General features: G+C 38.6%; 1 protein-coding gene across 1 annotated transcript; it reads left to right on the top strand.

Annotated features, from left to right (window-relative positions):
• Positions 1-358: 358 nt before the first annotated feature.
• On the top strand, positions 359-22,956 carry LOC125833904 (vacuolar protein sorting-associated protein 45 homolog). Its single transcript, XM_049513057.1, has 13 exons — positions 359-609; positions 6,408-6,609; positions 6,756-6,835; positions 7,418-7,645; positions 7,827-7,952; positions 8,079-8,159; positions 8,249-8,390; positions 8,503-8,681; positions 10,094-10,249; positions 10,832-10,939; positions 11,833-11,954; positions 22,365-22,496; positions 22,802-22,956. Exons 1-13 carry the CDS (start codon positions 520-522, stop codon positions 22,860-22,862), a joined length of 1,707 nt encoding a protein of 568 aa, XP_049369014.1. The 5' UTR covers positions 359-519; the 3' UTR covers positions 22,863-22,956.

Genomic DNA, 22,956 nt, shown 5'->3' with positions numbered 1-22,956 from the left:
GTTCTTTTGAAATATTTTCTAGTTAATCTCATTTTTTAGTTTTTTTTTTCCGTCATTTTTTAATGGACAAATTATACTTCATGAAAAAGTTAATACCAACATAAAAAAATCACACAAAAATATCATTTAGAGTCTATTGTCCCTTCAATTAATTGAAGTTCTCACCAGAATGTGGTGCGGATGCTGAATGGATCTGCCTTTCCCTTTACTCAAAAATCTCGATGTTGATTTAAATATAAAAATATTTTTTTAGATAGAAAATACTTTCATTGAATTAATTCGATTCAAATGAGGATATGATATCTAATGAAATTGGAATTTTTTCAATAGAAAACTTAACTGGGTCAGTTTACGACCAATCTTTCTTTTTTATCTTCCTCAAAACTCCCCAACGTTCTTTAATTCCCTACAAAGATTAGCTGAGATCTGAAACAATTTTTTCCACTGAATTCACCAGATCAATCCTCTGCATATTTTTGTATTGTGATTGCTGAAATCATACAAGGATTTAAAAAAAAAATGGTACTTGTAGCAGCGGTGAGGGACTATATCAATCGCATGTTGCAAGACATTTCTGGGATGAAAGTCCTCATTCTTGATTCCTCTACGGTTTGTTCTTTCTTTCCACAATTTAAAGAAACCCTTTTGTCTGCTTCTTTGTTTGTGCATATGTCTTGTAAATTATTGATTTTTGTGAAGATAGTTGAGGTTGATGAGGGTTGTTGTCTGATCTGACAATGGGTAAGTGTAGGTGATAATTCAAGTTCAGTGCAATAACTTCTTTAATGTCGCATTTTTGAGTAGTAAATCCTGTGATCTGATGCTTTTCTTGTTTGAGTTAATATGTAATTACCAAACAACAACAACAACAACAACAGACCTAGTAAAATTCCACTAAGTGGGTTTGGGGGTAGAGTGTATGTAGGCCTTACCACTAGCTTGAGGAGGCAGAAAGACTGTTTTTGAAAGACCCTCGGCTCAAGTGCATCAAACCCAATATGTAGTTACCAAAGAAAGAAAAAAAAGACTCTTGAGCTTCAATCAGTATATCAACCAGTCAACTACTTTTATATTAGTTGGGTTAGCTATGTGAATCATTTGTACCCATTCTGTATCTGTTGAGGTTTATTTCATTTTAATACTAAATATTTTGCTTTAATCCAACTTAGGAGTTCCTTAAAAACCAGAATTCTCTGAATAGTATCCCTACAAAGATATACAGGTCTAACCAAGAATTGTTAGCAGTGCGGTCAATGAAACACTAAAGGAATATGGAAGTGCTCATTGCTGAGGCTACATTAAGAATTTGATCATTGAGGATATGGGGGTAGATTTTGAGATGCAGACATGGCATTAATAATTCCTAACTTATCAGATATTTGCTTAATACATCTGAAAAAGGAGAAGAAAGCATGAAAGGTGTTATCATTAGTTGTGGTAGTGATGGAGTTGTCATGGAAGTGATTGTAGTAAAGCAAAGATGCGAAACCCTTTCTTGTTGGTGAAGTTATGTGGTTGGATGAGGTGACTAGACTCTAGGCAATGTTTGCACACTTTACCGTGCTAGTTTGTGTTTGATAAGCTGTTATTTATAAATTTGATATTGGAGCAGCCATTATACTTTCAAAGAGATGTAAGCTGCTGTTTATGAATTCTGAAGATAGAGGATCAAAATTTTGTTTCTTGCTGGAGTAGATTCAGGCATGATTTGGAACTTGGAAGATCTGAATGATGCCTAAGGCAGCATGAGACTCTATATAGCTGGAAGACATATCAGGAGCTTATCAAAACAGTCACAATTTTGCATTTTGGGAAGGGTGGATGGAGAAATGATAGATGTTTTACATGAAGAATGAATGAAGAAGAGAAACCTTTCAGTGTTTGAAGTCCGAATGCTTATCGTTTTTGGTTTTAGGTGTAATCTAGTTGTAAAATGATTTACATATTGTAATGATTTTGTTATTTCTCTACATAGGTTGGGGTGAGTAGATGTTTGGACTTTCTACAGATTTAGCTCCCATTTGGTGCTACTTACTTATGCGTTTGAGTGTGTATTCGATGAGCATTGTTTCAAGTGACATGACCATGATTGAAATATCACTGCACAACTAGTACAATTTAGAAGTTTTATGATTCACTAGTCGTGAATGCTCTCTACAACAACAAGCAAAATATGAGGCAGCAAGGGACTTGTCACACCCTAGGCAAATCCTGCATCAGGCAAACACATGCTGCGTATGTAAGGAAATAAGCATTAGACCCTACTGACACGCTTTGAAGCCGTGTGGTTTAGATCCAAAATGGACAATATCACCAGTGGGCTGGGCTAGTTGCCTAATAGATGAAAACCCTATAAATTCCTTCCCAATAGGGTTTCTTCTCAGTTCAAAAGCTTTGTCTCATATGTGTTGCCTACCATGTTGGCTTCTTGTCTAGCAAAAGCTGCCTGTTCCAGAAGATTTTATGCAACCAACTTATTAATGGCCTTAGTCTGTAAGAAGATGAATAGAATATGCTTTATTAGATAGGTTATGGAGACTAAACGAAGAAAAAAAGGAGACTTAAAAGGATATGATAAATGCTAAATATGGACAAGAGATAGGTGATTTTTGGTTGGCGGGTAATTATGGTGTATTTTTACCTTACCTTCTTAGGAAAAAAGTAATAGTAGTGCATTCTCTGTGCAAGTTGCTACAAAAGCAAGCTGAAAATTGGAAAGCTGAGTGGCCATGGGAAGTGATTTGGAAAACAAAAGCTCTTCCAAAGAGGCTTGTTTTTGGTTGGGTGGCTACAAAGAATGCTTGCCTAACGTTGGACACTTTACAAAGGAGTGGAATTTCATCGTGTAGCAAATGCTTTGTTTGTGAAATAGCATGGGAAACCACTGATTTTTCTACTGCATTTTGACTCAATCCGACAAGTTTGGACATTATTTCTGTATATTTTTTGGGTGTAGTACGTGATGCCAAAGGATGTCAAGAATCTAATGTCAAGCTGGCAGGAACAGAGCATCGGGAACAATCTCAAACGAATTTGTTGGACTTACCCATTATGTATCACGTGGAATATTTGGCTAGAAAGAGATAAGAGATGTTTTGAAGAGAAGAAGCTACATTTATCTCTAGTTGAATCTGAATGTATTCATAGTTTGTTCCTCTGGTGCATCGACACAGGATGGGGAACCTGGAACCAGATGTGGACCCACATGGAAGGGTGATGGATCATGGGACCCTGTTAACTTCGGAAAAGATCTTGTATATGTGTGTTATACCTTGATAAAGGATCATTTATCTTGTTAGGCACCCTGAGACACAAATGTTGATCAGGTGACTGGTCCAACTTGTTGCTTAGTCCCTCTGCACAAGTGTGATCACCAGTATTCAAATCTTCGTCGTTGCATTCTTCTTGCGAAGAGGACCTTAATATGTAAAGTGGGTTCACATCCATCAAACTGCACAATGAGCCACTGTTTTATTTTTTCTTGTTTAATATTTATCAATCTAAGTACATCAGGTTTTGTGTGTGTAAAATAAAATTTTCGACGAGGGGTGTTGCATGACACTGCTTCGACTAATATGCATCCGCCTCTGGTGGTGCCCCCGCCATGTTCAAATCCTGGGTCTGCCTGATCATCTTTTTGGTTTTTGATGGCAAAGATATAATGAAGTCATTGTGATTGTCTTTTTTGAACACTTTTGCAATATTTTCTTGGTACTAGCTTAAATAAAATCATCTTTACATTATTAATAAAAAAGAGTATATGTGTTGCATGTGCAACAACTTTGTTGGTGGAAGTTAGAGATCTACTGTAAGGGTGTATTAGGTGTGGATTCTGGATTCTGCAGGATGGTTTGCTTTATAATTCGAGCTCTTTCCTCTTCTAGTTAGATTTTGTCAATTGGATACATCAGTTGGTGTGGGATGGTTTTATGGAGGATAGTCTTCTTTGACATTTAAGCCTTTTTTTTTTTTGAAAACTCATTTCAGCCTTTTCTTTTTCTACCTATATGTACACTCTTTTTAGATAGGTTAAGTGTTAACCTTATTGAAATACCTGCATAAAGTGAATGCCAGGAGAGATTACAACCAAAAGGATGAGCTATTACAAGTTATTTAATGCACTTAGAAGTCAACAATGGCCAAGGTATCATTTACATCTGAAAGGGCCATGTTGTACTAAAGCCTAAGCAAAATATACAATTGCGCTAAGAATATAATCTTCATTTCTTCAAAAAAATTTGTGGTTGCTGAAGAATTGTGCACCAGAAAGGATAGGAGCACCACCTTATACCTAGAATGTTGAAGACCATATCCCAAAACTGAGAATTATACTTGCGGTGAAGAAAGAAGTGGTTAATGTTCTCTTCCTTTTTCTTGCAAAGACAACATCTGTTGCTCAACTGAAAATTGTTAGGAGTAAGATAAGCCTCTTTAATATCATCGAAATGATATTTCACTTTGTATGAAGCTTTACTCCACCAAATGGTTTTCCAGGGCCACAGAGGAATAGGTGCTGGTTTTTCCAACAGAGTGTAGCAGCTTCTAACGGTGAAGGCATCTTTGGGGGGTTCCTTTCCATTTGAGATGGTCCATGGTTGCATTAAGCTAAGGAGAGATGTCATGTTGTTACAATAGGCCAAGATAGCTATCAAGTTCCCAGTCATTGAGGTTCCTTCTAAAAAGGATATTCCAACCATGACCATCTCGAAAATTTGCAACAGTTGCCATTTGATTTGAGGAGAGACTAAACAGTATTGGCAAGGGTTCCTTGAGTCGAGAATGGCTGAGCCAAGTCCAGCCAAAATCTTATAGTTGCCCATTTCTTTCTGTGTTTGCCCCAAAAATTCCCACACATTCCGAATTTATTTCCAGACACCCAGCGTCATGGGGAAAGTGACGCCCAAGGATGCAGCATACCATATTATAGAAACAATAACATTCCTCCAGAGATCATTATGTTCATAATTAAACCTCTAAAGCCATTTACATAACTAACTTCTATTGTGGCTTTTTAAATCTTGAACACCTCACCCCTAGCTTCTTATCCATTGTTGCAGATCCACTTGGCCAAGTTGGAAGCACTTTTTTCCTTGTTGCGTTGTCATAAGAAAGCTCTCCGGTTTTCTTCAACCCTTTGGGCACCGCTACCTGCATTAAATAGTGACATAGTGTATCTAGACAATGGGTCTAGTACACTGTTAGAACCAGTCTTCCGTCCAAGAGAAAGATTTTACCTTTTCCAATCCGATGGTTTCTCTTCACGCCCTTTTTTTTTGGTAGTATTTCTTCCCAAATGGAAATAAAATTAGCTTTAGCCCCAAGAGGAAGTCCAAAATATATGGTCGTCAAATAATCAATATTACATCCGAAAGTTTCTTCTAGAAGGTTAATATTCTGAATCACATTCTCAGGAAAACGACTACTTTTGGAGTAGTCAATTGCTTATTGGTACATTCTTTTGGTAGTTAAGTTGGTAAAATATGTGTCAGGGTCAGGCAAGCTCTCCTAGTTACCAGAATTACATCATTTGTGGCCATATTTTACCAACTTTTGTCAGGGTCAGGCAAGCTCTCCTAGTTACCAGAATTACATCATTTGTGGCCATATTTTACCAACTTTTGTCACCTGACACATGATAAACTTCAAAAGAGGGGAAGAATTATTGCCTCAAGATGTTATCTTTGTAAAGAGACTCTAGAAACCAACAATCATCTGTTCCTCCACTGCAAAGTAACAACACAAGTATGGGCTCTATTCACCAATTTAGCTAGCCTAAATTGGATTATGCCAGAACATATAGCAGACCTACTAAGTTGTTGGGTCAGAAGGGGAGGTAGTAAGAGCCAGAGGAGGTGGTGGAGAACAGTACCTGCTTGTATCTGGTGGATCATTTGGAAGGAGAGAAATCAGAGAATTTTTGTAGGGAAAGAATGCACTATAGAGAAGATTAACTGGAAAGTAATTACCACTTTAGGTTTTTGGTGTAAGGAAATGAACATAGAAGAAGAAATTCAACTAGTGGATTTCATAGGAGCTTTGTAAGTAGTCCTGCTTTCTTTTTTTGTTGTTATTTCTATGTAACTAACACTTTTGGAGGTGGCCAGCTTAGCCCTTAATGCTGAGGAATTCAAAATTACCAGTTTCAAAAAAAAAAAAAAAAAGCTTTACCAGAATAATAATTAATTTTGTTGGATTCTTAAGATGTTAAGTGCTAGTTAAGTTTTAGTTGATTATATCTGCAAAATGTCTTACCGTGTTAATGCTATCCATTCATAAATCGTTGTTGCCAAATCAGGTGTAAAACTTAATAAACCTGAGGTCAATTATGGTATTGTTGAGTCTCACATCTCATAAATTCTGAGAAGTGCAATACAGAGTGGTGTTTACTTTTCACTCTTGATGAGCAGGTTAGTTCTGTTAGTGTTGTGTACTCTCAGTCAGAGCTTCTGAAGAAGGAGGTGTTCCTGGTGGAGCTGGTAGATTCTATTGCCATGTCCAAGGAATCCATGTCACATCTTAAAGCAGTTTATTTTTTGAGGCCAACATCAGAGAATATCCAGCATATGCGTCGTCAACTAGCTAAGCCACGATTTGGAGAATATCACCTTTGTAAGTATGTCCTCTTTAATTGGATGACATGAAAAATCTGCTAATATACGTCTGTGAACTGGTACTTTTCAGAAGAACTTAGTTTTGATGCTGTTGTCAGTGTTTCTCAAGAATGACACATTTCATATATCCTTTTTATTGCACAGTTTTCTCCAATATTTTGAAAGATACTCAACTTCATATGCTAGCCGATTCAGATGAGCATGAAGTTGTCCAGCAGTTGCAGGTATGGTTAGATTTATCATTTTCTGCTATTTTACTGGTTTTAGTTTCCTTGTAAAAAGAGCAAGGATTGTAGTTTGTTTTTTGTGTAAACATCTTTTGGTTTCCAGCACAATCTTTGTGCTGAAGATTCATATAGTATACCAATATGTTACCTTCTAAAAAAGGGGAAATCATTCGCAATCAAAAAGAATATTGTATAGTATTGAAAAATTTAAGAAATTATAGCTCTATCCACTATCCAGAAACTGAAGATGAAGTGCCTTGCCCTTTTCTATTGTTGGCATATAAACATGAATATATAGAAGACATAGAATCTTCTATTGATGTTCTAAGATCTCTGTAAGATGGTGATAGCTTAGTACATCTTCCTATATTCCCCTGTAAGTATGGACACGTGCAGTTTTTATGCAGCAAATAGTCATACAAAAAATGTTACCCTCTCAAAAAAATAATGATTAACAAATTGTTGCTGATACATATTTCTATTAGAGCTCTAAAAATTTGTTGTAGCCTGTAACTTGTTTAAATTTGTAATTGAAACTAGAAATTCGCTATGTTACATGATTATTGACGTGATTTGCAGGAATTTTATGCAGATTTTGTTGCATTGGACGCTTACCATTTCACGTTAAATATTGCCGCAAACCACATGTATATGCTCCCAGCAGTTGTAGATCCATCAGGATTGCAGCAGTTCTGTGATCGAATTGTTGATGGAATTTCTGCAGTTTTCCTGGCGTTAAAGCGAAGGCCTATTATTCGATATTCAAGGACATCTGATATTGCGAAAAGAATAGCACATGAAGCTTCTGTAAGCATGCCTGCCGTTTCTTTCTTTCCCCTCAACTTTAATTGTTCACGCTTTGTAGCCTAACAAGTTCTATTATTAGGTTTATTTCATTTACCCTGCTTAGGGTCGAAGGTATAGTTGGTTTTGGATATTTGAGATAGGAAAAGGAAAAAGTTGAACATGTGTTTCATTCATATTGCAGAAGCTGATGTACCAGCAGGAGAGTGGCCTTTTTGATTTCAGAAGAACAGAAGTGTCTCCATTGTTGCTAATAATTGATAGGAGGGATGACCCCGTGACTGCACTGCTTAATCAGTGGACTTATCAGGTATGGGTAGTCAGTAAGTTCTCCACGTTTGTTATTTCTAACAAATTGTGCCTCCCCCTCTTTTTCTTCTTCAAGTCACCTCGGAGTGTCACATAATGCTTCTCGTTTGTTTATGTACTTCTACAGGCAATGGTTCATGAGTTGATAGGTATTCAAGATAATAAGGTCAACCTGAAAAACGTTGGCAAGTTGCCAAAAGATCAACAGGTCAAAAAGCTCTTTCCTCTTGTATCTAAATACTACCTTGTTGTCTTTTCCACAGTGATTCATTTGCTGTTGATTTTTTATGCTTTTAGGAGGTTGTACTGTCATCTGAGCAAGATGCATTTTTCAAAGCAAATATGTATGAGAACTTCGGAGATATTGGAATGAATATTAAGAAAATGGTGGACGACTTCCAACAAGTGGCAAAAAGTAACCAGAATATCCAGACGATAGGTTTGTATTGTAGCTTGGGTTGTACAACTAGTGTTTCTGTTGCAACTCACTCAAACATGGTATTTTTCTACTATAAAAGAAGCTTCTGTTTATAATACTTGCATCTTTGCAGAGGACATGGCTAAATTTGTAGACAACTACCCAGAATACCGAAAAATGCAAGGGAATGTTTCTAAGCATGTGACACTGGTTACGGAAATGAGCAAAATAGTTGAAGAGCGAAAACTCATGTTGGTTTCACAGACAGAACAAGAATTGGCTTGCAATGGTGGACAAGGGGCAGCATTCGAGGTAGGTTGTTCCTCCAGGATTGAAGCATAATATTGTTATTGTTTATGGAATATGTGGAGAACTTGAGTAGAGAAATAAGGAAAATTTTGGTTTAGTCTTTTCTCTGTTTTCTACTTGTGGTGGTTATTTGAACCAAGTTTGATATGCTTAATTCCTTTTCTTTCTGATAAACTAGTTACTTGAGCCGAGGGTCCACCGGAAACAGCCTCTCTACCTCCACGAGGTAGTGGTAAGGTTGGCGTACACTTTACCCTCCCCAGACCCCACTTTGTGGGATTTCACTGGGTATGTTGTTGTTGTTGTCTGATAAACTAGTTCACATTCTAAGTTTCCTTTGATCACATTGAAGATGTAACTAAACCAAGGTAACTCTGCTCTTAAGCAACACTGATTTTCTTTAACTTCTACTTTGGAACTGTATTTGAAATTATTGTTTTAACGAACAATTACTTCTTATGTAAACTGAAAGTAAATGAGTTGTTTATGAGAGGGGAGGAGGGAGGAGGGGATGAAAGACTTAGGGCCTGTTTGGATGGGCTTATAAAATGTAACATATGAAATTATTAATATGTCAATGAGTTTACCCCCAAGGCCTAGCTCGAGTGGCAAAAGGTGGAGGATTTGTGGTTAGGTCACAGGTTCAAGCCCCACATCATGCAAAGCGAAGCCCAGCATTTAAGTGGAGAAGGGTAGAGGGGGGGGGGGCATTATCCACCGAGTTTCGAAGGCTGTGATTGGTCCATAGGGCGGGTCGCAGACGGATTTCTTGGTTATCAAAATAAAATAAAATATGTCAACGAGTTCGCAGGCCCTGAGCAATATTGTTGATTCTATAAATGATACAAGTTTTGCATCTCCTAAAAGAAAAGAAGAGGTGACAAATTTAGTTCAATCAAATACTAAGTTTTTTTTGATAAAAAAAAATTCTGCCTTTCTGTACTAAAATAATTCACCTTACATCATTGATATGTTTGACGCTATTGTTTTCTGATAATTTCATTGCAGTGGTAAATTAACTCTTTTTTTCCGGTGAGTTCTTAGCTTAAATCATGACTTGAGATTTATTGCAAAGTAGTCTGTTGCCATTACTATATATATGTTATTGGTACCCTGGTTGTAGAAACTCTTTAAACGCAAATTTCAAATCTTTGAAACATGTTACTCGTGTTCAGAATTCAGATATCTGCCAAGTGAACCTATACAGTGGAACGGCGACTCTGAAACTGAACCAATTCTCAAGTCAGATGCTCACAATGTTAAACTGAACCAACATGTATTGAGCGAATTTTTTTAATTAATATGCCATTGTTCCATTTGAGTTGTCTTTTACTTAAAACTAGTGACTTTAATTAATATGCTATTGTGCAGATCTTTTTGGGTATAATTTCTTTTCTATTCTGCTATGTCTACAGGCTGTGACAAATCTATTGAATAATGATAATATCTCTGATGTTGACCGCCTGCGCCTTGTCATGCTGTACGCCTTGCGCTATGAGAAGGAGAGTCCTGTTCAACTCATGCAGCTATTCAACAAATTAGCATCTCGGTCGCCCAAGTATAAGCCTGGGGTAAGGAGGAGTACTATGATTGTTGCCCCTTTTCAGTTTTTTTTTTGTGTTAGTCCTGCTATCTTGGTTCTGTTTTCTTTTATTACCTGTATCTTACAAGTTATTCTGCCTCTGCCCAATGTCTCTCCTTGTGAAAGAGTAAAAGAAGATAATTAGGACCTCACTCAGTGCCTTCTGTAAAGGCCATTTTTCTTTTAGCTAACAGTTAATGTGCTTTATTCGTTTTGTTGATTGATCTGATCTGTTTGTGGGTGCTAAAAAGTGATTGCTTTTGATGGTCTTCAAAGATATTTTGATGGCCTGGCCTTAAAGATTCTACTTTTCTGTTTATGCTATGAAGTTTGTACAAAAAGGGATAAAAAGAGGAATAAATATTCCATTCTCTGAAAGCTTGGTTGTTATGTTTAATTTAAGTAGGTGCAAAGTCAGTGGTCTTGTTTAGTCCATGCTGGTTGTTGGTTATAGTTTATATGTAGGTATTGGTATCAAAGTAGGTTTTCTTCTATTGTTAATCTGCACTTGATGTTACATTGGCAATTTTATCTGACAAATGAAATCATTTTTATTGGTTATGGTTTGAAGCTAGTGCAATTCCTTCTAAAGCAAGCAGGAGTTGATAAGAGAACTGGGGATCTGTACGGGAACAGAGATCTTCTGAACATTGCACGTAACATGGCTCGTGGGCTCAAGGTGTGTCTAGAACTAGAATACTTTCTTTCTGTCTCTGTAATATTAACAGAAACCAGAAGTTTAATGTAATATAGGATGGTAGAAACATCTCCTCAAGCACTTGTACTTGAGAAAAGAAAATGTCACATTATAGACAATTTATTGATCCCTTCGGCCATGGCTGTATTTTTTAGTTTAATGCATGTGCGATGCTTGCAGAGAACTTAAAAAGGTCAGTGATAGACCTATTTTTGTGTAACCAGAAGTATTTTTTAAGGTTACACCAAGTAGGGTTTTGGTACATTACATCCATATGTATTACAAGCACACGTTAAGCGTTCGAGCAATATACACAATCTTTTATACAAACAGGAATTTCCTGGTTATACAATGATATAACATAGACATAAGGCTTTTTTTTAATGAAGGTGACAAAATGCTGCTAATTTCCATAATATGCTTCTGTTTGTTTCTAATTCTTGTTTTGTCCACCAGCTTATTGACATGTCTGCCACACTTTTTGGGATAACCCATTGTATTTTCAAAACAGAAAACACCAATTTAACTCTTAAGGCAAGCGACAATGTAACAGCAGGTGATCAGTAACCTCTTCCCATTGTTTGCTGATACAGCAACTACTAATGATAATAAATCTTCTATTCCTTAAACCATTTCCCGTCAGAACAACATCACACACTGCACACCATGTAATAGAATCCACCTTTCTCGAAATGCTAGAACTCCAAATGGTTTGAGCAGAAGCATCTCACAGATGACTCTATTGAGTTAAAATATCCTCCTCCCTGCTGTGCAACTTATGGAAGATTATCGTCCTCCCTGAAATGATTCTTACTATACTTTCCAACACCTTCTAGATGTAGATATTAGTAGTTTACAGTTGTCTTTTGTCACAGGGGGTTGAGAATGTGTATACCCAGCATCAACCGCTTCTATTCCAAACTATGGAGAACATCACCAGGGGTCGATTGAGAGATGTGGACTACCCTTATGTAGGAAATCACTTTCAGCAAGCAAGGTCAGTCAGTTGAGCTGCAATGATATTTCAAATTTTACTATTTCCATACAGTTTTCAGCCTTTTCTCTAGTTTTAGTGCTCCAAGAGAATGAGTAAGTAGAACTCTAGCCAGTTGACTTGTTTTTATTTACAAGACTTTAGCAGTTTGACGCAGAAGTGCAACTACTTTCATAAATAATTTTGGCATTCATGAAATCTTTCTCATAGTAAGTATGTATCTCCGATACTAAAGCCACAATCTTTGTTGTGATTGAAATTTATAACCTAGCTATTGGAGCAATCAACAGCTTCTCAGGTGCTACTATCTTGATTTTATACGTCTTAAATAGGGGTCAATAGATTTCTTTTGTGGTTATGCTAATGCGTTGAATAATGTTGACTTTGTAAACCAACATCTAGTACCATTCTCTTTCTTATCACAAGTCAATCAATAGATTTCTTTTGTGGTTATGCTAATGCGTTGAATAATGTTAATTTTGTAAACCAACATCTAGTACCATTCTCTTTCTTATCACTAGTCAATTTCCCTTGTTAACACGGGTTGGGTAGAAGCTGTGAAAAGAAAACAGAGGCATCATTTGTTAACAGGGACTTCCTTTAGGATCTCTATGAAGCCAAACACAAAACACATGGCTCTTGATCTCTCTCTGATAGAGTTCCAGTGTATCATGTTAGACTTGCCTTCTATTATCTGGCAACTATTTATGAATTCTTGGTTGATTTAAAGTCAAGCAATCATCAAGTTAAGCAGATGTATGATTATACTATTATATAAGTGTATTAAGGAAAGGCAGTCCACGAATGGAGCCATTTATTATGGAAATTGGACAGAGATAGAGGATATTTTATAGTTATTCTTTTTCTTTTTCCTTTTGATAAGCAAGATTTTATCAATTAATGTTACGACCCAACCCACTAGGCCATGTGGGCACCTACTCTAACACTTGGATAGGAGAATCCTTCCACCCAATTTAAATTAGGCCATGCAGAAATAATCAAAATTAAACTAAACAACCTATTTATATATTGAAATACTCACAATTTGTCAAATGAAAATACCTTTGTAAAGAAAATACACCGATCCCTCCCCTCAAGGAACTAATCTAAATAGGTACAAGAGCTTCTAAAGAGTACAATCTATAAAAGAAATAAGACAACTCCCACCTTAAGGAAAGAAGAGAAGAATCTGTCGGAGATCACTTCGTCTTTGCTTATGAAACGTCACTGAATTCTACAACCAGACTATGCCAAGTGGCATAGCAGGAGTAGTATTAGTACAAACAACATGTACCTGTAGACATCATCGGCCAACCCAAATTCACCAAATAACATCATGTAATTAATCAGAAGAGACATGCAACTAGAAGCCAAATTAGAACCCCAACCCTTCAATCACCACTCTGATCACAAGCAGTATTCCTTGGAACCCATACGCTCTATCTTAAGTCACTCCAACTCCATCTGCTGCCAACTCCACCATCTAGGTCATTCCACACTTATATAAGATCATAACCTAACCCTTCTATTACATACAGGTCCCTCAAAAACCAGACTATTACTACTCTGTAACCAACCTACTAATCTCCCTGAAGTTCTCATGCCAACACCTTGGCCTTTGACCCATTGTAGTAAACCATATGCAAGACTCTTACTAAACCACCTTGACTCAAATCCCCCTTATCAAATATGTTCTAAACACAACCATAACCAGTCCCAACATTTAAACTATGCAACAAACCCCTGATCATCAATCTAACCTAGTAACCACAACTTAGCAAAACAAATAACATACAAGTATAATCACAAGTATGACATAGCCCGAACCCTCAGTCCTCACCTTGAGTTGATATGCACAATAAACATGAACAACCTCAACATAACAAGCCATACCTGATTCATTGCAACTTTCAATTAACTCGAACCATCAAAGATCCCTAAACATCATCCACAGTGCTTAACATGCAAACCTGCACTACCCAAGAACCATTTCAACATTTAAACACAAGCCCGACCACTCATGGACCAACATGTAACCATCCAGTTACAAGGAAGTAAACCCGGTTCTCTCATGGAACCCACATACAAACTGTTAGTGTACCGGTGTGGTACCCTAGCCAACCATTGTTAGTGTACCGACATGGTACCCGAGCCAACCATATAATATCCCGTATCAGGCGTGATACTCGAGCCAACCGTTAGTAATCCTGTACTGGCATGGTACCTGAGCCAACTAGCAATCACAAACAACATGCACAGTCAGAATCACAATGAACAACCACACGTGAAACGACATGTAAATTAAACAGGCACATTGCATGAGATTATCAAATTGAAGTCATTTCACATTCACCTTTTATTTCCTGAACATGCATTACACAAGCATTTCACATGGAAACGTCAACATGAACACACACACACATATATATCAATAGCCCAATATTGAACCCCTTTTTGAGTACACGTTCGTTCTTGGGAATTACCTCCATAATCCCATGAATTAATACTCGTCCCGCTTATTCTGTTCCCCTTGATAACCATAAGTCCCAGAAATGGCTATAATTCAACTGTTTAAGTGTGATCAGCTCATCTAAAAGCCTAAGCTGTTAGAGAGAACACACTTTTATTATTTTATTATATTCTCAAAACACCCCTAACGTACGGGCATGATTTTTTTTTCATGAGCCAAGAACGTGAAAAATCTTTTTGATTTGAGTGACGGTGAGATTTGATCTCAGAACCTTTGTCTTCTCTGATACCATGTGCGAAATATTGGAGAAGAATATTATTGAATTGTGTTGTGTCTACATTATTACACAAAGACCCTATTTATAGACACTATAATACAATATTTTACCAAGTAGGATACTAATCATATTCCTATTGCTATTCCTAAACTTATTCCTATCCAGAGTAGGATTGAATATACCTATTCCTATTCTAACAACCATGGGAGAACTATTGAAGAAGAATATTACTGAATTGTGTTGTGTCTACATTATTACACAAAAACTCTATTTATATACACTATAATACAATTCTTTACCAAGTAAGATATTATTCCTAATCCTATTCCTATTCCTATTTCTATTCCTATTCGAAGTAGGATTGTATATATCTATTTCTATTCTAACACTCCCCCTCAAGCTAGTGCATACAAATCATATGTACCTAGCTTGTTACAATGTAATTAATACGAAGACCGATGATGGGCTTGGTGAGATATCTGTAAGTTAATCACTCTACTTCACAAAATTGACAGTCAATTTCAATGTGCTTAGTCTTCTCATGAAGTATTGGATTTGATGCATAATGTCAGTCAATCTCAATGTACTTGATCTTCTCATGAAATACTAAATTTGATGCATAATGCCGATAAAACAGAGAGCGATAAAATTACAGTGTTGAATTTCCCAAACCAAGCTTGGAAAGACTGTTTCATACCATAAAATGACTTATGTAATCAACATACAAAGCTACTAAACTCCCCTTGAGCAACAAAATTAGGTGGTTGCTCCATATAGACTTCTTCACAATGTGGCGATAGGCGGAAATTGCTCAAAATCTAGTATAAAGTATATGGATCATCTTTGGAATCAATAGATGAGTTGATATTAAACAAGAAAGTCACTGAAAAACTGGACGGAACATGCTTATGCATGACCCTATTGTAAAAGAGAAATTATATAAGTAGGGTCGGAATGATGGCATGGCCCTACACAAATAAGAAAGTAGTCACCTAAAAGAAAGGGGCTATGTAAATTAGATATGAAGTAGTCACCAGAAAGCTGGCATGGTGCTACACAAATCGGATATGAGAAAGTAGTCATAGGAATGATGCACGTGCTACATAAATTAAATATGAAAAAAGTAGTCACCAAAAAGATGACACAGTGCTACACAAATTAAATATGACAAAGTAGTCATCAAAAAGATGACACGGTGCTACACAAATTAGATATGCAAAAGTAGTCATCGGAAAGATGACACAATGCTACACAAATTAGATATAAGAAAGTAGTTACTGTAATGATGACACGGTGCTACACAAATCTAATCAAATATGAGAAAGTAGTCATTGGAAAGAAGTCATGGTACTACATAAATTAAATATAAGAAAGTAGTCACCGGAATAATGGCACGATGCTACACAAACACTGAGGGATAAAAGGTTGACACAAAACAGCCCTAGAAAGTCGCCAGAAATTGATGCATGATGACCTCTTTGACTAAGTTTTCTTCCCTTAAATATGGGGTTCATGCATATATCATTGGTCCTACTTTTGTTAATGTAACCAATGGCCAGACGGACGACATATATAGGTCATAGCCGCCTGCCGGCAGTGCCAACTTTTTTTTTTCTACCAAGATCGTAGAAGCTATGATACCATGTTCAAGTCTGTGACCATCTCATCTAAAAGCTTAAGTTGTTAGAGGGACCACCCTTTTATTATTCAATTATATTTTGAACACCATTAATTTCATAACACGTAACCTTACAATTACTATCAAACCACTCCAACTAGAAAACTCTAGGTTAACAATCAAGAACTAAAAAATCCAACCCTTGGTCATTATCTTTTGCTACCTTAACAACAATAAACAACAGTGCACTCCAACAAGAAAACTCTAGGTTAACAATCAAGAACTAAAAAATCCAACCCTTAGTCATTATCTTTTCCTGCCTTAACAACAATAAACAACAACCTTTAGCCAACAAGACTTCGTGCCCAAAGGCCTATGCATGAAATCTTTTGTCCATCTACAAGGATATTATAAAATAAAATCTAGGTCTAACTATTCAGTTAAGAAAACCTAGCCTACCTGGGTGCTAAACAACTATTGTAGAATTCTAATCGTCAATGTTGACTCATTTTGTGAAACTTTAGCTTATTCTTGGTCTAAAATAACTACACAAGTACAAAATACATCACAATAGGCCTAAATATTCTCGGATTATATCCAAATCCCAAACCCTAGGCCACCCTCATATGATTATTCCACCCAAACTAGGAATTTTCCACCATTAATTCACCTAAAACTACCAATTTCATGGTTACATTAGTGAATTACGATAAATAAATCAAGAATAACCTTTCTTAAGAATAGCTCAAGGTTTTATGATTCTTCCCACATTAGGATGAATTCAAATTCTTCCTTGAGGCAACAATTATCTTCTCTAAGGCCTAGGAATCAAACTACAAAAGTAGGATATCAGATCACCTTTACGAAGAGATTCCTGTCGAAGAATTGCTGAAATTTACTCTAGGTCGCCCTTTCTCTTCTCCAGTCTTGGGATTTTTCCCACCTTAGATGAATCCAAACCCTCCCCTAGGGCCACAATCACCTTCTCTAAGGCCTAGGAATCAAACTACAAAAATAGGAGATCAGATTACTCACATTTTCGAAGATTCCTAATAAAGAACCGTTGAAATTTGTCCTAGGTCGACCATGAATACAAACCTTCTCCTATGCCACAACTACCTTCTCTAAGGCCTAGGAATCGAACTACAAAAGTAGGAGATATGATTGCTCACTTTTACGAAGATTCGTGATAAAGAACTTTCTCTAAGGCCTAGGAATCGAACGGATTGCTCACCTTTACGAAGATTCCTGATAAAAAACTTAGCGGATTGCTCACCTTTATAGGTGCTAGGGAATCAAGAATAGGTTTGACTTTGACACCATATTAAGAAAATTGACCATGGGCCTAACTCAACCCGAAAGAGTTGACTCATGAGGTAAGGATTGCCCAAAACCATATAAGAAGACCACAACACATTCCTTCAATCAATGTGGGACACTCTAAGAAGATCCGTGTAGCAACCTCGGATCCTATTTTGATCTCCTCTAAGTCTTGCACAATGTTTCCTTTTGGCAACCATCCTTTCTATGTGATTACATTTTCAATGTACACTGGCAATGTGGAAAACCTTATTGTCATGACTCAAATATGGCACTTAGGCCGCGACAGGGCATTTGGAGCTTTTACTACCCATTAGGTGAACTCTAAGCTAAACGTGTAGAAAAATAAAGGAAAAAGAAAGAATATACTAATAGTCTCAACATATGAAGATAAGTGCGAAAATGGAATCCAACTACTGAGTATGGCCAAAAATCCCATAAATGACTGAGTCATGAAGCTACTACTTTGAATACAAAATATGAGAAGTACTAAGTTTGCTTAAGAAGAAGAGGGCACCATGATCTAATGGTGCACACCTCGACTGAACTGGACTGAAGAAAGCTGAAATAATTTAGGTACCTGCTATGTGGTTGCCATCTGTAGCTCATGCACACGCCCAAACATCAAAAGCGTGAGTCTAAAGACCCTACAAGATCATCGGCACACCCTCTTAGCTTACCTGTGGGGCAAGTCTTAGATATCTCTTCTAATACAGAAAAACACATAAAACAGTACAAGTATAAGAATAATAATACGGATACTGAGCTAAGTGTCACGTCCCGCCACATCACAGTTAAATTTGGCGTCCGGATAGGGGCGGAAGGGCCTAGAGTTGTGGAGAGGTTTCCGGAAGACTCTAGAACCCTCTAGATTATTCAAGAAGGCTAGAGAATTCCCTAGAATTCTCTAGAATGACTTAGAAGGCAATGGAAGGTCTTAGAGTGTGTAGAAAGTTCTAGAGCTAGGACCAAAGTGTAAATAAGTTTAGGGACTTAGAAAGTAATTTAAAATTGTACTTTAGTCCCTAGGAGTTAGTATAAATAGGAGGTGCCCCTCATTTGCAAGGCACCATCCAACCAACCAAGACTCCAAGCAAGCAAGCAAGCAAGTTGTAAAGCATTCTCCAAGCAATATAAGCCTTCTTCCAAAATTCTCTAAGTCTTCCTTTTCATTCTCTTAGCGATCTTAGTCGTAAAGGCTTACTTGAGCTTACAAGATCGTGAAAGATTCGTGAGTAAGTTGTCAAGTGCCGCGCGGAGCTTTAGTAAGACTCTAAGTCCGTGACAAAGTGGTATCAGAGCGAAGGTTTGCACTAAGGGAATGGCAACCGAAGGGGACGTAAACGCCGCTAGCACCACCAACGTCCGTCCGGATGGTGGAAAAAAGGCCTGAAAGGGAAAGAAGCACCAAAAGAGTCATGAGGAAATGCTGCTGGATCCCACACCAAGCGAGGCGCTAACATCTCATCCACCTTCGACCACCGAAGCAAGTGACGATGAACGTGGCGAGGAGCCTATTGACGTCACCGCTGGAGAAGAATGGGTCGCAAGGGTTGAAGTGGCAAGGCAAGCCGTGGAGATATTAGGCCGGCGTTTGAACATGGCTGATGGCAAGTTCAAGACTCTTGAGGACTTCACCCTTGAAGAGACCGAAAACATCCGTAAGGAGTTGGAGGGACGTCAGCGGGCCGAGTTTGAGATGAAGGAGGCTATCACTTCCTTGGAGTGTCGGCTCATGGAGGCATTGAGCACGATTGAGACCATGAAGGCCGAGATGAAAGCACTCAAGGAAGGTGTGGCAGTTGGAGGATCATCATCGCTTGACCGAGATAGGGAGGTCAGGGTCGAGGCTCCCAAGCCACATATGTTCAAAGGCATCCGTGACGCGCAAGAGGTGGAGAATTTCCTTTGGCATTTGGAGAATTACTTCAAGTGCAACGGGCTGAAGAGCGACGAGAGTAAGATCAACACCGCTGTGTTGTATCTTTCGGAGATGGCCATGCTATGGTGGAGGCGCAAGGATGCCGAGATAGGGAAGGGGACGTGCACCATCAACACATGGGAGCAATTTCGGGAGGAGTTCAAGAAAGCCTTCTTCCCTAACAACGTCATCTATGAGGCGAAGCGCAAATTTAGGGAGCTGAAGCAAACGGGCAGCATCCGCGCATATGTGCAGGAGTTCACTACCCTCACACTTCAAATTCCTAACCTCACGGATGATGATATGTTGTTCCACTTCATGGATGGGCTGCAAAATTGGGCCAGGACGGAGTTGGAACGTCGGCAAGTCAGGACCATAGATGAAGCCATCACGCAGGCCGAAGCTTTAACAGACTTCAGGCAGGAGAAGCCCGACAGAGCCATAGGAGAAGAGATGAGAGGTAGTCATGACCATGGTGGGGGAGATCGTGGCAAAGGCGAGGAGCAGCGGCCACATCCCAAGAAGCATGACACCTATAAGTCCGATGGCAAGAAGTCTGGACATCATGGCAACACAGAGAGGAAGCTAGAGGTTGCCAACAAAGGTGGCTGCTACATATGCGGTGGGCCGCATGGTTATGCAAGGTGCCCTGAACTGAAGAGCCTTGGTGCTATCCTGCGAGAGCGGAAGGAGAAAGACGCACAGGAGCAAGGACAAGGCGCAGAGACGACGCAGTTGGGCTTGATAGGACTATGCGGAGCCATCACGAAGCAGCCAGAGAAGCCAAGAGGATACGGCGCGCAGTATGTCGACCTTAAGATCAATGGAAACCCCGCTTGTGCTTTGGTCGACACGGGTGCAGAGGTCAATCTTATGACCAAAAAGGCAGCAACGAGGTTGGGGTTGAGTTACAGTTCAAGCAACGCCCAACTCAGGACGGTCAATGCATCCCCGACTCCCGTGTGTGGAGTCGCGCATGGAGTGAGCATCACGCTAGGCGAGTGGCAAGGTAAGGCCAACTTCACTGTCGCTCCTTTAGATCTCTTTGACATAATTCTTGGGCAGGAGTTCTTCCAGCAGTGCCACGCGGTGATCGATCCCTACCTCCAACGACTTCTAGTCATGGAGCAAGGAGGATCATGTATGGTGCCCTTAGTCAAGGTGCCGAAGACGGAAGGACAAGTCCGCCTAACGGCTATGCAGCTCGAGAAAAACCCTAAGAAGAAGGAGTCGATGTCTAGAGCCACCATTGCAAGTTCGAAGAAGGACAATGGTGCAAGAAGGTCCTTGCCACCGTGCATGAAGAAGGTGCCAAAAGAGAACAATGCCGTGATGCCAAAGAAGCTGCCGAGGCGCGCACATCCTAAGAAGGAGATGAGCCATAAGTCCGAGTTAAGAGGGCTATGGAAGATGTTGAAGGAGTTGCGCAAGGGCCTTAATCGAGTTAATGGACTATTGGTCGCGCACGCACAAGGCTCGGATGACGATGTAGCGGCAATGCGACGCGGTCGTCGCATTAATAGGTGGGGGAGAGTGCCACGTCCCGCCACATCACAGTTAAATTTGGCGTCCGGATAGGGGCGGAAGGGCCTAGAGTTGTGGAGAGGTTTCCGGAAGACTCTAGAACCCTCTAGATTATTCAAGAAGGCTAGAGAATTCCCTAGAATTCTCTAGAATGACTTAGAAGGCAATGGAAGGTCCTAGAGTGTGTAGAAAGTTCTAGAGCTAGGACCAAAGTGTAAATAAGTTTAGGGACTTAGAAAGTAATTTAAAATTGTACTTTAGTCCCTAGGAGTTAGTATAAATAGGAGGTGCCCCTCATTTGCAAGGCACCATCCAACCAACCAAGACTCCAAGCAAGCAAGCAAGCAAGTTGTAAAGCATTCTCCAAGCAATATAAGCCTTCTTCCAAAATTCTCTAAGTCTTCCTTTTCATTCTCTTAGCGATCTTAGTCGTAAAGGCTTACTTGAGCTTACAAGATCGTGAAAGATTCGTGAGTAAGTTGTCAAGTGCCGCGCGGAGCTTTAGTAAGACTCTAAGTCTGTGACAAAAGTCTGAAATCATGTATACATACACGTAATGCACCCCTTCAAGCAGTGGTGTACACAGAATCTTTTGTAAGTGGTGTCAACATTTGAAGTAGTGAAACAAATTACTATATCAACATGAGAGATGCTAAAATAACTTCCTGTTAGTTGAATTATATTTTTATCACTCTGATTTTAAAGAAAAAGCGTTTTGGCACCTTGGTTAAATCCAATAAAATTTGCAAAAAAAAAATGCGCATGGAGCTAATTTCAAACACCCAGTGCGCTTCTGCAATTTCAAGCGTAAGACCATCAGACCACGCGGCATTGTCTGTCAAGCGGTGTCATTCAATATTTATATATCCGTATTTTCACATTGTTTATAGGTATATTCAGTTTAAAATATTCGATGAAGCGGTTTAGAATGACACTGCTTCGACTAACGTGCGTCTGTTCCTGCCTTCAAGATCTGTTTGATACAGATGCATGTTGTGTTCCTCCTCCATCCAAGGCAAAAGAAAAGCTTCTTTCCAGCGGCAGGTTATTCAACTTCGGAATGGTCGGAACCTTTAAAATATATACCAACTCCAGCTCCTGCTTCATCAGACCTTTAAAACTTTTTTCTCTTCTCTTTGTATTTATCCAAACTTTGTATTTGAAATGAGTTCAACTAAACTTCTTCACGTTTTTAGGGTTCAAGATGAGGTGGAACATGGACAAAACTATTATGGTGCTTAAACTATTCATGTGGCTAAAACAAAATTGTTCATCACATACAGGCCACAGGAAGTGGTGATTTTCGTTGTTGGTGGGACAACATATGAAGAGTCACGTTCGGTTGCTCTGCAGAATTCTACGAACTCTGGGATTCGTTTTATACTTGGTGGTTCTTCCCTTCTAAATTCTAAAAGGTATGCTCTCCCTTGTACGCCAACCATCATTTTAATCTGGTAGTTATGACTAACGTACAATAAAGACAGTGCATTTCATGTACTGCTTCCTTGATTTAGCTCCAAAAAAATCTATATTCGACGTTATTGGCTTAACTTTCACATATTGGGGTCCTGAAGCTTATTTCCATCAACTTCAGAACATGTTTTTTGATTGTTATTCCTCGTCGTATCCCAGTTACATTGAACTCTTCAGAAGGTTTATTTAGTTCTTAGCATTCAGTTAACTGAAATCTTTTTGTGTAATGTATCTGGTGGACCTGTAGATTCTTGAAGGACCTTGAAGAAGCTCAGAGAATCGCTCGTATAAGCACCAATATGCTTTGAATTTTGGACTCTACGGTACCTTGTGAAAATCTGAAAAATAGAATCACAGGTAAAATCTACATTCAGCTTGCTATCACTGTAATCATTGTACAAC

Source organism: Solanum verrucosum, unplaced genomic scaffold (genome assembly GCF_900185275.1).
Source record: "Solanum verrucosum unplaced genomic scaffold, falcon-dt-bn FXZP01000108.1, whole genome shotgun sequence".
Lineage (NCBI taxonomy): Eukaryota > Viridiplantae > Streptophyta > Magnoliopsida > Solanales > Solanaceae > Solanum > Solanum verrucosum.
The sequence above is the reverse complement of the archived record's forward strand: the minus strand, read 5'-3'. Positions and strand labels throughout refer to the sequence as shown.